This window comes from Bos indicus x Bos taurus, chromosome 23 (genome assembly GCF_003369695.1).
Source record: "Bos indicus x Bos taurus breed Angus x Brahman F1 hybrid chromosome 23, Bos_hybrid_MaternalHap_v2.0, whole genome shotgun sequence".
NCBI lineage: Eukaryota > Metazoa > Chordata > Mammalia > Artiodactyla > Bovidae > Bos > Bos indicus x Bos taurus.
Genome location: NC_040098.1, coordinates 30300783 through 30313113, shown reverse-complemented (window position 1 = coordinate 30313113; position 12331 = coordinate 30300783). Strand labels below are relative to the sequence as shown.

Here is a 12331-nt window from a genome sequence, read left to right as displayed (position 1 = left end):
AGCACCACACTCGGAGAGTTGGAGAACTCAGGTTTATTTCACTGGTGGGCCCAGAGGAGCTAACTCTCCAAGCTCTGAGCCCCAAACAAAGCAGTTACAGAGATTTTTATACACGACAGGCGTGATTAAGTGGGTTTGTGGATTTGCAGGGGCTAAAGCAATTGCAAAGAGCAGGACAAGGGTGAGTGAGATAAACTCCTGTTCCTAGTATTGTGAGTCCCACTTTCTGAGACCTATGTGATCTAGACTTTGCAAGGAGCAAGCTGGGTTACAGAGGCAGAAGGAGAAGAAAGTTATATAAATTTTAACTTTTCCTCTTCATAACTACAAATAGCTTTCATAGTCCTCATGTACAAAGTACACTTACTCCCTCTCCTAGTTCTAAAATGTATAACATTACAACATCAGTTCAAAGTCTTTCCATCAAATCAAGGTACAAATGGGGCTTCTTGTGTAGATCCTTCAAGTATGATTTCTTGTAGTCTGAAGAACTTAGAATAAAGAGTCAAATTATCTGCCCATCACAAACTCAACAGATAATGATACAATAGATATAGAATGACCAAAACAGAAAACTTTTATTGTAAAAGGGGAAAATGAGAGGCACATAACAGTAACAGGACATCCCTGGGGGCTCAGATGGTAAAGCGTCTGCCTACATGCGGGAGACCTGGGTTCAATCCTTGGGTCGGGAAGATTCCCTGGAGAAGGAAATGGCAACCCACTCCAGTACTCTTGCCTAGAAAATCCCATGGATGGAGGAGCTTGGTGCAGGCTACTGTCCATGGGGTCACAAAGAGTCGGGCATGACTGAGCGACTTCACTTTAACAGCAACATAGTAGTAGTAAACTCCAAGCGGGGGCATTTTTCTAAATTTGCCCCTAAAGCCCAATATGATGAAATTGAAAATGATGACACCAATGAAATTATTTTTAAAAATATTTTATGGCCTTACAATTATTATTAAGATATACTCAATTAGACAAATGCCATATTCACAAAGCTCTTTGATACAAGCTTTTCTCTGAGTTGGGCTGAGGGTCAGGGTACTTTGGAACAATATTGTTAAGATTTCTAGGAACATTTTTGTCTGGTTGAAAGTCTATAAGTCATGTCCTTAAGATTCTTAGAGATTTTCTTATCTAGCATAGAGCATCTAGGAGACCTGACCTTAAGTCTTTTAGAATCTAATCTAGGTTTCCTGTTTATTTTACTGAGGTCCCAACAAAGGATCTTACAGCCACATCCTTGAGATCTCTAACCAAAGACCACATTTTCCTCCCAGCACCTAAGAATTTGATCTTTGCCTCGACATCATTTTTACTTTGATAACCTTCTACCATGTAAAGTATCTACGACTTACATACAGTTAAACTTTTGAGTCTAAACTGTCCTGGCTTCTTTAATTTTCCTCTAAATTCTGCTTGAAAGCTGAATGGTTTGGTTTTTAGCTCATCTCATTCCTTATGTATTTTATAATAGTCAACTGAAAGAAATTGCTTGGAACTTTCACAATTCTTCCTGGTAGTCTCCTCAGCAAGATATATGGGCTCAGGGTGACGTCAGCATCATGGCTGTATGGCTCCCTTTGCCGCTCCCCTTCCATCTAAAACCAGTAAAACATCCATAACTCAACAAAGTTGCCTCTGCCAAATATCCCATGATGCCAGAGAATTCCACATATCTGTTCATATAAGTGTTTGGGCTAGAACATATAGAAAAGGCACAACCAGGAGCAGAGGAGGGGCGGGGATTATAATTCCCAGCCTGCAGGGAGAGCAGCTGAACCTACGGTCCCAGAAAACAGAGTATCTTCAGGGGAGACAGCACATGACTCCAGCCTCCGAGCCTCAGCAGTCCCCATGGCCACAGGCAACCAAGTGGCAGAGACAGTGAGGCCTGGGACCCCATCCCGCTAGTTGTGGAGACACTCCAACTCCAGGCAGCGTCCACCCACAGCAGCAATGCCCATGAACCCAACAACCCCGGGCAATATGGGGACCCTCCCAACCCTGGCTCTCCAGCCACCTCCACCCTTTTCCTGTGGTGGCTGGAGCCTGCAACACAGGAGGCCCTGGGTGCAGTGGATGTGCCAGCCATTCCAATGCCCTAGGTGGCAATGCCAGTAACACCAGATGGGCAAGGTGTTAACAATCCTGGAGGCACAAGCAGTGACAACAGGAGTACTGGATGACACCTTGACAGAGGTGCTAGGGGGAGCAAAGTGCCAATTCTCAAGTGTAACCAGAGGTAGCTCGGGTAAGGGAAACCAAAAACTTATGCAGCAGTGCTACCACTAGGAACCAAAGACAAGACCTCTCCTTTCCAACTTTTGAGTCCGCAGAATCAAATAAAAAATAAAAAGTTTTACCTACAGAAGAAAGTGAAAGTTGCGCAGTCGTGTATGCAGTAGTGCCACCTACAAGGAACCAAAGGAAAGCCCTCTAATTTCTAACTTGTTGAATCTTCAGAATCAAGTTTAAAAATAAAAAGTCTTACCTACAGAAGAAAGTGAGGTTGCACAGTTGTGTCAGAATCTTTAAAGCTGCACAGTCATGCCCAAGTCTTAGCGACTCCCATGGACTATACAGTCGATGGAATTCTCTAGGTTAGAATACTGAAATGGGTAGCCTTTTCCTTCTCCAGGGGATCTTCCCAAGCCAGGGATAAAACCCAGGTCTCACACTTTGCAGGAGGATTCTTTACCAGCTGAGCCACAAAGGAAGTCCAAGAACACTGGAGTGGGTAGCCTATCCCTTCTCCAGAGGATCTTCCCGACCCAGGAACCAACCCAGGGTCTCCTGCTTTGCACGCAGATTCTTTACCTACTGAGCTATCAGGGAAGCCCACCTATAGAAGAAAGGTGTTTGCAACTACAAATGCACTAAAAGGAACAACTCATCAAACACCGTTATGGACGGCTGTAACGTATTATCACAAAAGAAAATGACAGTTCTCCAGAAATCAGACTTAAAATGTAATGTCCTCTAACAGATAAAGAATTTTAAATAGCTGCCATAAAAAAAAAAAAAAAACTGCAGCCAAAGTCACATGCAGTGAAGAACTTTAGAAATATCCTTTTAATATATGAAAGAAAAATAAAGGTTTCCACTACTGCATCCCTGCTGCTGTAATAGATCTCAGCCAATGTAATTAAATAATAAAATAAATAGTAAATAGAAGAAGAGGAAGGGAAGAGACAAAAATCTTTTTTTTTAATTTATTTATTTTAATTAGAGGATAATTACTGTACAATATTGTATTGGTTTTGCCATACATCAACATGAATCCGCCATGGGTGTACACATGTTCCCAATCCTGAATCCTGCTTCCACCTCCCTCCCCATACCATCCCTCTGGGTCATCCCAGTGCACCAGCCCCAAGCTTCCTGTATCCTGCATCGAACCTGGACTGGCGATTCACTTCTTATATAATATTATACATCTTAAATAATGCAGAGTATATTATTTTTGACATTATAAAAACTGTAAAATTATCCAAAATGAGTTGAAAACTTCCATTCACACAAAAATCTGTGCATGGATGTTCATGCTGCTGCTGCTGCTAAGTCACTTCAGTCGTGTCCAACTCTGTGCGACCCCATAGACGGCAGCCCACCAGGCTCCCCCATCCCTGGGATTCTCCAGGCAAGAACGCTGGAGTGGGTTGCCATTTCCTTCTCCAATGCATGAAAGTGAAAAGTGAAAGGGAAGTCGCTCAGTCATGTCCGACTCTTCCCGACCCCATGGACTGCAGCCCACCAGGCTCCTCCGTATGGATGTTCATAGCAGCTTTATTTATAACTGCTGAATTTAGAAGTAAACAAGATGTCCTTCAACAGGTGAATAGACACTGGTGCATCCATACACATGCCTGCATGCTCAGTCTCAGTTGTGTCCAACTCTTTGTGACCCCATGGACTGTAGCCCACCAGGCTCCTCTGTCCTTGGAATTTTCCAGGCAAGGATACTGGAACAGGTTGCCATTTCCTCTTCCAGGGGATCGTCCCAACCAAGAGACTGAATCCACACGTCTTGCCTCTCTTGCACTGGCAGGGAGATTCTTTACTAACTGTGCCACCTGGGAAGCCATATCCACACAAAGGATAGGTAAAAAGAAAAAAAAAAGCACAGCTATCAAGCCACAAAAAGACATGAAGGCATCTTAAAGGCATATTAATAAGTGAAAGAAGATTCCAAGTACATGGCATTCTGGATAAGGCAAAACTGAAGACAATAAAAAGATCAGTGGTCGCCAGGAGTCTGGGGAGGGAAAGATAAAGAGATTTAACTTGGGATTTTTAGGGCAGGAAAACCATTCTGTGTGACACTGTAACTGTGGATACCTGACATTATGCATTCGTCCAAACCCATAGAATGTACAACACAAAAATGAAACACGATGTAAACGGTGGGCTAGAGAAGGAAATGGCAACCCACTCCAGTGTACTTGTCTGGGAAATTCTATGGACAAAGAAGCCTGGCAGGCTACAGTCCATGGGGTCACAAGAGTCAGACACGACTTCACGAATAAACCACTACCACCACACGGGCTTAATCAGGAATGATGAGCCGGTGTTGATTCATTGATTGTAACAAAGGTATTACTCTGGTAGAGATGTTGGTAGTGAGGAGGCTGTGTGAGAAACGAAGAGGGGTTATGTAGGAACTATGTATTTTCTGCTCAATTCTTCTGTGAAACTAAAAGTGCTCTGACAGTCTCTTAATTTAAAACAGCAACAATAAAATCGATGTAAATAAGAAGCAAATTTAAAATGAATTTGAAGCTTAAGTAATGCTGCCTAATACAAAACCAACATATACAAATCAAATATTCAGCTACAGCAATAATGATTATATAGAAAAGTTAGTAGGATATGAAATACAACTAAAAATAGAAATGAATTCACTTTTTAAAAATGAACAAAACTTACAAAAAAATTTTCTATCAAAAGATTTTAAATTAAAACTGAATAAAAGTAGCAATATATCACATTTAAATATGAGATAATTAAATACTATAACAGATCATTTGTACAAAAAAAAAAATGAATCCAATAGACTTTAAAGAAAATTCCACAATCAGTTCAAAGGGAATAATGAAGGAGACCACACAATTAATGAATAATGTTCCCACCTAGACCACTCACTCTGGAGTCTGAGCAGGTCAGTTCACTTCAGTTCAGTTCAGTCGCTCAGTCATGTCAAACTCTTTGCTAACCCCATGGACTGCAAAATGCCAGGCCTCCCTGTCCATCACCAACCCCTGGAGTTTACTTAAACTCATGTCCATAAGTCAGTGATGCCATCCAACCATCTCATCCTCTGTCGACCCCTTCTCCTCCTGGCTTCAATCTTTCCCAGCATCAGGGTCTTTTCCAATGAGTCAGTTCTTTGTATCAGGTGGCCAAAGTATTGGAGCTTCAGCGTCAGCACCAGTCCTTCCAATGAATATTCAGGACTGATTTCCTTTAGGATGGACTGATTGGATCTCCTTGCAGTCCAAGGGACTCTCAAGAGTCTTCTCCAACACCACAATTCAAAAGCATCAATCTTTGGCACTCAGCTTTCTTTATAGTCTAACTCTCACATCCATACATGACTGCTGGAAAAACCATAGCTTTGACTAGATGGATCTTTGTTGGCAGAGTATTGTCTCTGCTTTATAATATGCTATCTAGGTTTGGTCATAACTTTTCTTCCAAGGAGCAAGTGTCTTTTAATTTCATGGCTGCAATCACCATCTGCAGTGATTTTGGAGCCCCCCAAAATTAAATCTCTCACTGTTTCCATTGTTTTCCCATCTATTTGTCATGAAGTGATGGGACCAGATGCCATAATCTTAGTTTTATGAATGTTGAGCTTTAAGCCAACATTTTCACTCTCCTCTTTCACTTTCATCAAGAGGCTCTTCAGCTTTTCACTTTCTGCCATAAGGGTGGTGTCATCTGCATATCATCTGCATATCTGAGGTTATTGATATTTCTCCTGGCAATCTTGATTCCAGCTTGTGTTTCATCCAGCCCAGCATTTCTCATGATGTACTCTGCATGTAAGTTAAATAAGCAGGGTGACAATATACAGCCTTGACATACTCCTTTTCCTATTTGGAACCAGTCTGTTGTTCCACGTCCAGTTCTAACTGTTGCTTCCTGACCTGCATACAGATTTCTCAAGAGGCAGGTCAGGTAGTCTGGTATTCCCATCTTTTTCAGAATTTTCCACAGTTTATTGTGGTTCACACAGTCAAGGCTTTGGCATAGTCAATAAGGCAGAAATAGATGTTTTTTCTGGAACTCTCTTGCTTTTTTGATGATCCAACAGATGTTGGCAATTTGATCTCTGGTTCCTCTTTTCTAAAAAAGAGGCCTTCTCTGGCCTTTTCTAAAGCCAGCTTGATCATCTGGAAGTTCATGGTTCATGTACTGTTGAAGCCTGGATTGAAGAATTTTGAGAATTTTGAGTATTACTTTACTAGTGTGTGAGATAATAACCAATAATTCTTATTGATGTGTATTCTATTCATAGCATATCCTAGAATAAGAAATTATTAATGTGATGAATATGTAATGAGTTTCGGCAAAGCAAGAAAAATAAACTGCAGTAGAAAGATACATAAAGTACATGGCACACATAACTGTAATTAAAAAACTTTGATAGATGTTAGATCACATACAGGTACTCCTTCAATGAATCAGATAAATTATTTTTACCTAAAGGATATAGGAAGAAGTGAAGATACACATTGGAGAGACCAGCCTCATTCTCCCAGAGAGAAATGTGAGCTCAGGGACCCCAAAATTAAAGAAAATATTTTAGTGTTAATCCCAACAGTGAAGAATCAGATTTAGAAGAAACAAAAACAATACTACTTCTCCATATTCCTCTTTTTTTTTTGTTTTTTCCATAGAACCACAGTAATAAATGAGCAAAATATTTAAAAGGTATTGAAATACAGATATCTTTCTGTATGGATCAATGGGATATCACTGGCCCTCATTCTTTAACTGTCATTGCTCAATTTCCTTCCATTTCATACAGTTTTTGAAGGAAAGTGCCCAAGATAAGAAAGTGCATCCACACCTCTGGTCCCAGGAAATAAAAGGTAATTTAAGAAAACACGAGGTCATTGTGAATTGTCTCAAACTGTTTGTGGTTCTAAAACTAAGAAAGAAACACAGTAAGCAAAGAAAATAGGAACAACAACAAAAATGGAACTCAAGATGACGAATTCCCTGAGGAGAATCCTCTTATATTGCAAGGAAAGAAAGGTAACAGGTTAATTTTTATAATAATCTTCACAAACCCAGGGGACACTCTCTCTTAGGGATGATATGTTTAAAGATCCATGGATCATAAAAACGGGCAGAATTTCAGCAAGAAGAGGTTTTAGAAGATGAAGAGCTTATACTGTAATCCCAATATAAACCATCACGTCAAATATTTTTCTACTCTTTATTTTTCAAATATTTTTATACCATTTACTTTTCAGGAGTGTCAACCTGATAAGGCTTCTTAACTGTGAATTTGAACACTCAACCAGGTAGGAAAATGAACTAGGAGACAAGCTGGAGAGTTGTCCATATTATCTGTCTTCTTGCCTGTAGTAAATTTACAAGCCAAGGATTTAGACCTGTTTCTTATCTTATACTGAACCTTGTATTTGTAGATTATGAAGGTTCTTTACTGTCTACAATTTTATTGCCATATCTCTAGATATTCTCAAAAGTAGATATGTAATCTCTACATATTCACTGTGATGCAGTGAAATAAATCATTTAGTACAGAAAGTTTCATTGATATTTTTTTAATGTTAGGAAATGGTTTTTGCTCCAAATGAATTTTTGATACGATTTTGTTTTGTGTAGAGAACCAAAAATAATATCTGGCATGACAATTATATCTTAAGCAGGAGTCACAGAGTTTAACAATTTACAAAATATACTTGGCTATTAAGGAAAATTAATAATAATTATTAATTTCCCTGATGCTGGGAAAGATTGAAGGTGGGAGGAGAAGGGGATGACAGAAGATGAGATAGTTGGATGGCATCACCAACTCAATGGACATGAGTTTGAGTAAACTTTGGGAGCTGGTGATGGACAGGGAGGCCTGGCATGCTGCAGTCCATGGGGTCGCAAAGAGTTGGATACGACTGAGTAACTGAACTGGACTGATTAAGAAAAATTACTCTGAATCCCTTGAAGCCAATCTTTCATAAAGGTGTAATAAAAGTTAGATAATTTCTCAAACTTTATCTGGTTATAAAGCCTAGAATCCCACAGGATCCCTAGAAATGTCCCCTAATTCACTTTTCTACTTTAGTCACTTAAAATCTTTTGTCTCTCCTCTCAGGGATTTTCCAAACTTGAGATGATTTCCTGTTTATAGGGAACACTTTAATGTTTGCATCTCTATTCAGATTCTTATAGCTCTTATTATCCTTTCATTGTCTTTTTTTCTGAAGTGAAACCCTTCAGGTGGTTTCCTACTAAGTCAAGAGACAGCAGAGGGGAGTGCTTAAAAGTTTACCCTCTGTTAGAGCTGACTTGGGATGACAAAAAGGAAGTTGCATCAGAATGTAGAAGTTCACAGCCAGATAAGATGCTAGGCTGGCAACATGCTCCGAATCTCTGGGTAAAGGAAAAAATAATGATAAACCTAATGAAGAAAAAAAGTGGTTAGGAAACAGTCCATTACCAACATGTAACCTTAATATTTATGAAGTTAATGGTCCAAATATTATACAATTTCTGGTGCTGTAAATGTTTAAAATAACAATGCTCTCCCTCAGAATATGATGTCTAGGTAGGAAAATCCTCAGCAGGAGGCCTTTGGTTCTGATGAAAGTGAAAGTGGCTCAGTCATGTCCGGCTCTTTGAATTCTCCTGGCCAGAATACTGGAGTGGGTAGCTGTTCTCTTCTCCAGGGAATCTTCCCAACCCAGGGATCAAACCCAGGTCTCCCGCATTGCAGGTGGATTCTTTACAGGCTGAGCCACAAGGGAAGCCCAAGGAGATAGCATTTCATTATTGTTTTGTCTTTTAGGTGATGCTGAATCAAACTTCCGTCACTGAATTTTTCCTCCTGGGAGTGACAGACATCCAAGTACTGCAGCCGGTTCACTTCGTGGTTTTCCTTACAATTTACTTTCTCAATTTGGCTGGAAATGGAGCCATCCTGATAGTTGTCATCTCTGATCCAAGACTTCATTCTCCTATGTATTTTTTCCTGGGCAACCTGTCATGTCTAGATATCTGCTACTCCACGGTGACTCTGCCAAAGATGCTGGAGAACTTCCTCTCTACACACAAAGCAATTTCTTTCTTGGGATGCATAAGCCAGCTTCATTTCTTCCACTTTCTGGGTAGTACAGAGGCCATGCTGGTGCCCGTGATGGCCTTTGACCGCTTTGTGGCTATCTGCAAACCACTTCGTTACACTCTTATCATGAGTCATCAGGTCTGTACCCAGATGGCTGTCACTATCTGGATCATTGGGTTTTTTCATGCCCTGCTGCACTCAGTAATGACATCTCACTTAAACTTCTGCGGTTCCAACCACATCCATCACTTCTTCTGTGATGTTAAGCCATTGCTCAAGCTGGCCTGTGGGAACACTGAGCTCAACCAGTGGCTGCTCAATAATGTCACAGGGACTTTTGCCATGGGCTCATTCTTTCTAACCCTTCTCTCCTATTTCTACATTATTATTTATCTGTTCTTCAAGACCCATTCTTGTAGCATGCTCCATAAAGCACTGTCCACGTGCGCCTCTCACTTCATGGTAGTTGTTCTTTTATTTGGTCCTGTTTTTTTCATTTATATCCATCCTGCCTCGGGTAGCTCCATGGACCAGGAACGGATCATTGCCATTATGTACAGTGTGGTCACTCCTGTACTAAATTCACTGATCTATACTTTGAGGAACAAGGAAGTGAAGGAGGCATTGAGGAAGGTGATCAGAAGGAAACTCTGACTTGAAGAAGTCTATGATATCTTCTGAAGCATAAACAAGCAATGAGACAGTTGAGATGTGAAATATATTGCTTCTCAAATTGTTTATCAAATACATAAATACATATATATAGATAGATATAAATACATATATATGTGTGTACATGCTAAATCACTTCTGTCAGGTCTGACTCTGTGACCCTTTGGACTGTAGCCCTCCAGGCTCCTCTGTCCATGGGATTTTCCAGGCAAGAATACTGGAGTGGATTGCCATTTCCTCCTCCAGGGGATCTTCCAGACCCACAAACTTCCAGACCCACGTCTCTTACATCTCTTGCCTTGCCAGGGGGGTTCTTTACCACCAGCACCACCTGGGAAGCCCATCTATACATGTGGACCTGGAAAAGGCTTGTCTAGTGTTCAATAATGCATTCTTAGGTAATAGAAATGAAATGTGAACAAATGAAACATCAGCCATGGAAGTCTAATGCTGAATTTGTTTTTGAGATACCAGTGATAAAGTAGATTTGCTATATATCTCAACAAACTCTTCTCTGGATTTAGTTACAGAAATTTGCCTCTGTTGCCCATGTAACATGTACAGTTTTTAAGCCTGTCTAAATCACCCCTCTAGGTTAGCACATTTTAATGTGAGAAGTAAAATTATTATGCTTTCAGATTTTGAGAATTTTAATTGAGGACATAATTACTCAGAAAATTAAATGTTAACTCACCATTTAACATATGATTTAAGGGGAATTTTTTAAGAGGTACATCATGATTTCTTGTTATCCAAACAGGAAGGCAAAATAATAAATAAAATTATACTGTAATCATGATTGAACAGAAAACAACCAGTAATTTAACTTCAAATAATTTCAATATTTTTAGAACTCAATGGTCAAATTCTCAATTACTATGAAGTGTTATTAAAAATGGAGGCAGCTTGAAAAGACATCTCAAGAATATCTTCTATCTTATTTGTGGTTTATTTATTTTTCTCAACTTCTGGTCATGGAAAATGTTGATTTACAGAATTTTTTCTAATCTTTTGTTTTTCTTTTACATTCTACCCTTATTTCAACAAACTGTAAAGCAGTGTGACATGAAGTAATATAAGAGAAATATTAAGAATAAATAAATTAGTATATTCTTTCACTTCTCTGTTCTTAGTCTTATACTTAGTGGCTTTAACTGATAACATTTTCATTATCACTGCAACTTCCATGGATGGCAGTCTCTGTTTACCTGTATATTTCTTCCTGAAACATCTCTCCTTCCTGGACCTATGTTATATTTCTGTGACTGGACCAAGGTTCATCTGCAACTTGACTCTGCACAGTAGCAATATTCCCCTCTGGGAATGCATTTGCAGTGTTGTGCTTTCACTCTTTGTGGCTCTGCTGAGATGGCCGTGCTCACAGTGATGCCTTATGATTGCTGTGTGGCCATCTGTCTGCCTTCCTCTGCGCTCTGAAAGCATCATGAACGTCAACATCTGTACTCAAGAAATCTTGGCCATTTGGATCAGTGGGGTCATCTCTGAAGTTATGCATACATCTGCTACTTTCTCCATCACTTCTATGGTGCCAATATCATTTACAAACTCTCTGTAATATCTCCCAGCTCCTAAAACTCACTTGTTCCAATGAGTATATCAGTGAGCTTCGGGTTACTGGCTTCCTGTCCTTGATGGCATTTCTTTGCTTCATTTCCATTTGATTCACCCAATCACACACACATGCACACACAGACACACATATTCTCTACTGTGTGGAGGATCCCATCTGCTGAGGGAAGAGCAAAGGCCTTTTCCACCTGCCCCCTCCACTAGCTATCATCATATTGTTTGTCTCTATTGGTGTCCATTGAGTTTCTAAAGCCACATACTGACTCTCCAACTGCATTAGACTTTACTTGAAAGTGAAAATCTCTCAGTCATGTCTGACTCTTTGTGACCCCATGGACTAATGCAGTCATTGGAGTTCTCTAGGCCCAAAAACTGGAGTGGATAGCCTTTCCCTTCTCCGAGGGATCTTCCCAATCCAAGGATCGAACCCAGATCTCCCACATTGCAGGCAGATTCTTTACCAGCTGAGCCACAAGGGAAGCCCAAGAATACTGGAGCGAGTAGCCTATCCCTTCTCCAGCAGATCTTTCTGACTCAGGAATTGAACCATTCTCCTTCATTGCAGGCAAATTCTTTACCAACTGAGCTATGAGGGAAGCTTACTATGTCTATATTGTTTTTTATAATATTTTGCTTCCGACACTTAATCTGATGCTCTAAAGCCTGAGAAACAAAGCCATGAAGGCAGCTCTAATAAAGTTTTCAAGAAAAGAAAAGCCTACCTCTTTTATGAGTCACATCTAT

At 40.1% G+C, this 12331-nt stretch overlaps 1 protein-coding gene across 1 annotated transcript; it reads left to right on the top strand.

Annotated features, from left to right (window-relative positions):
• The first annotated feature begins 7479 nt into the window (after positions 1-7479).
• LOC113881170 (olfactory receptor 12D2-like) lies at positions 7480-9979 on the top strand. Its single transcript, XM_027523986.1, has 2 exons — positions 7480-7544; positions 9050-9979. Exon 2 carries the CDS (start codon positions 9053-9055, stop codon positions 9977-9979), a length of 927 nt encoding a protein of 308 aa, XP_027379787.1. The 5' UTR covers positions 7480-7544; positions 9050-9052.
• The last annotated feature ends 2352 nt before the right edge of the window (positions 9980-12331 follow it).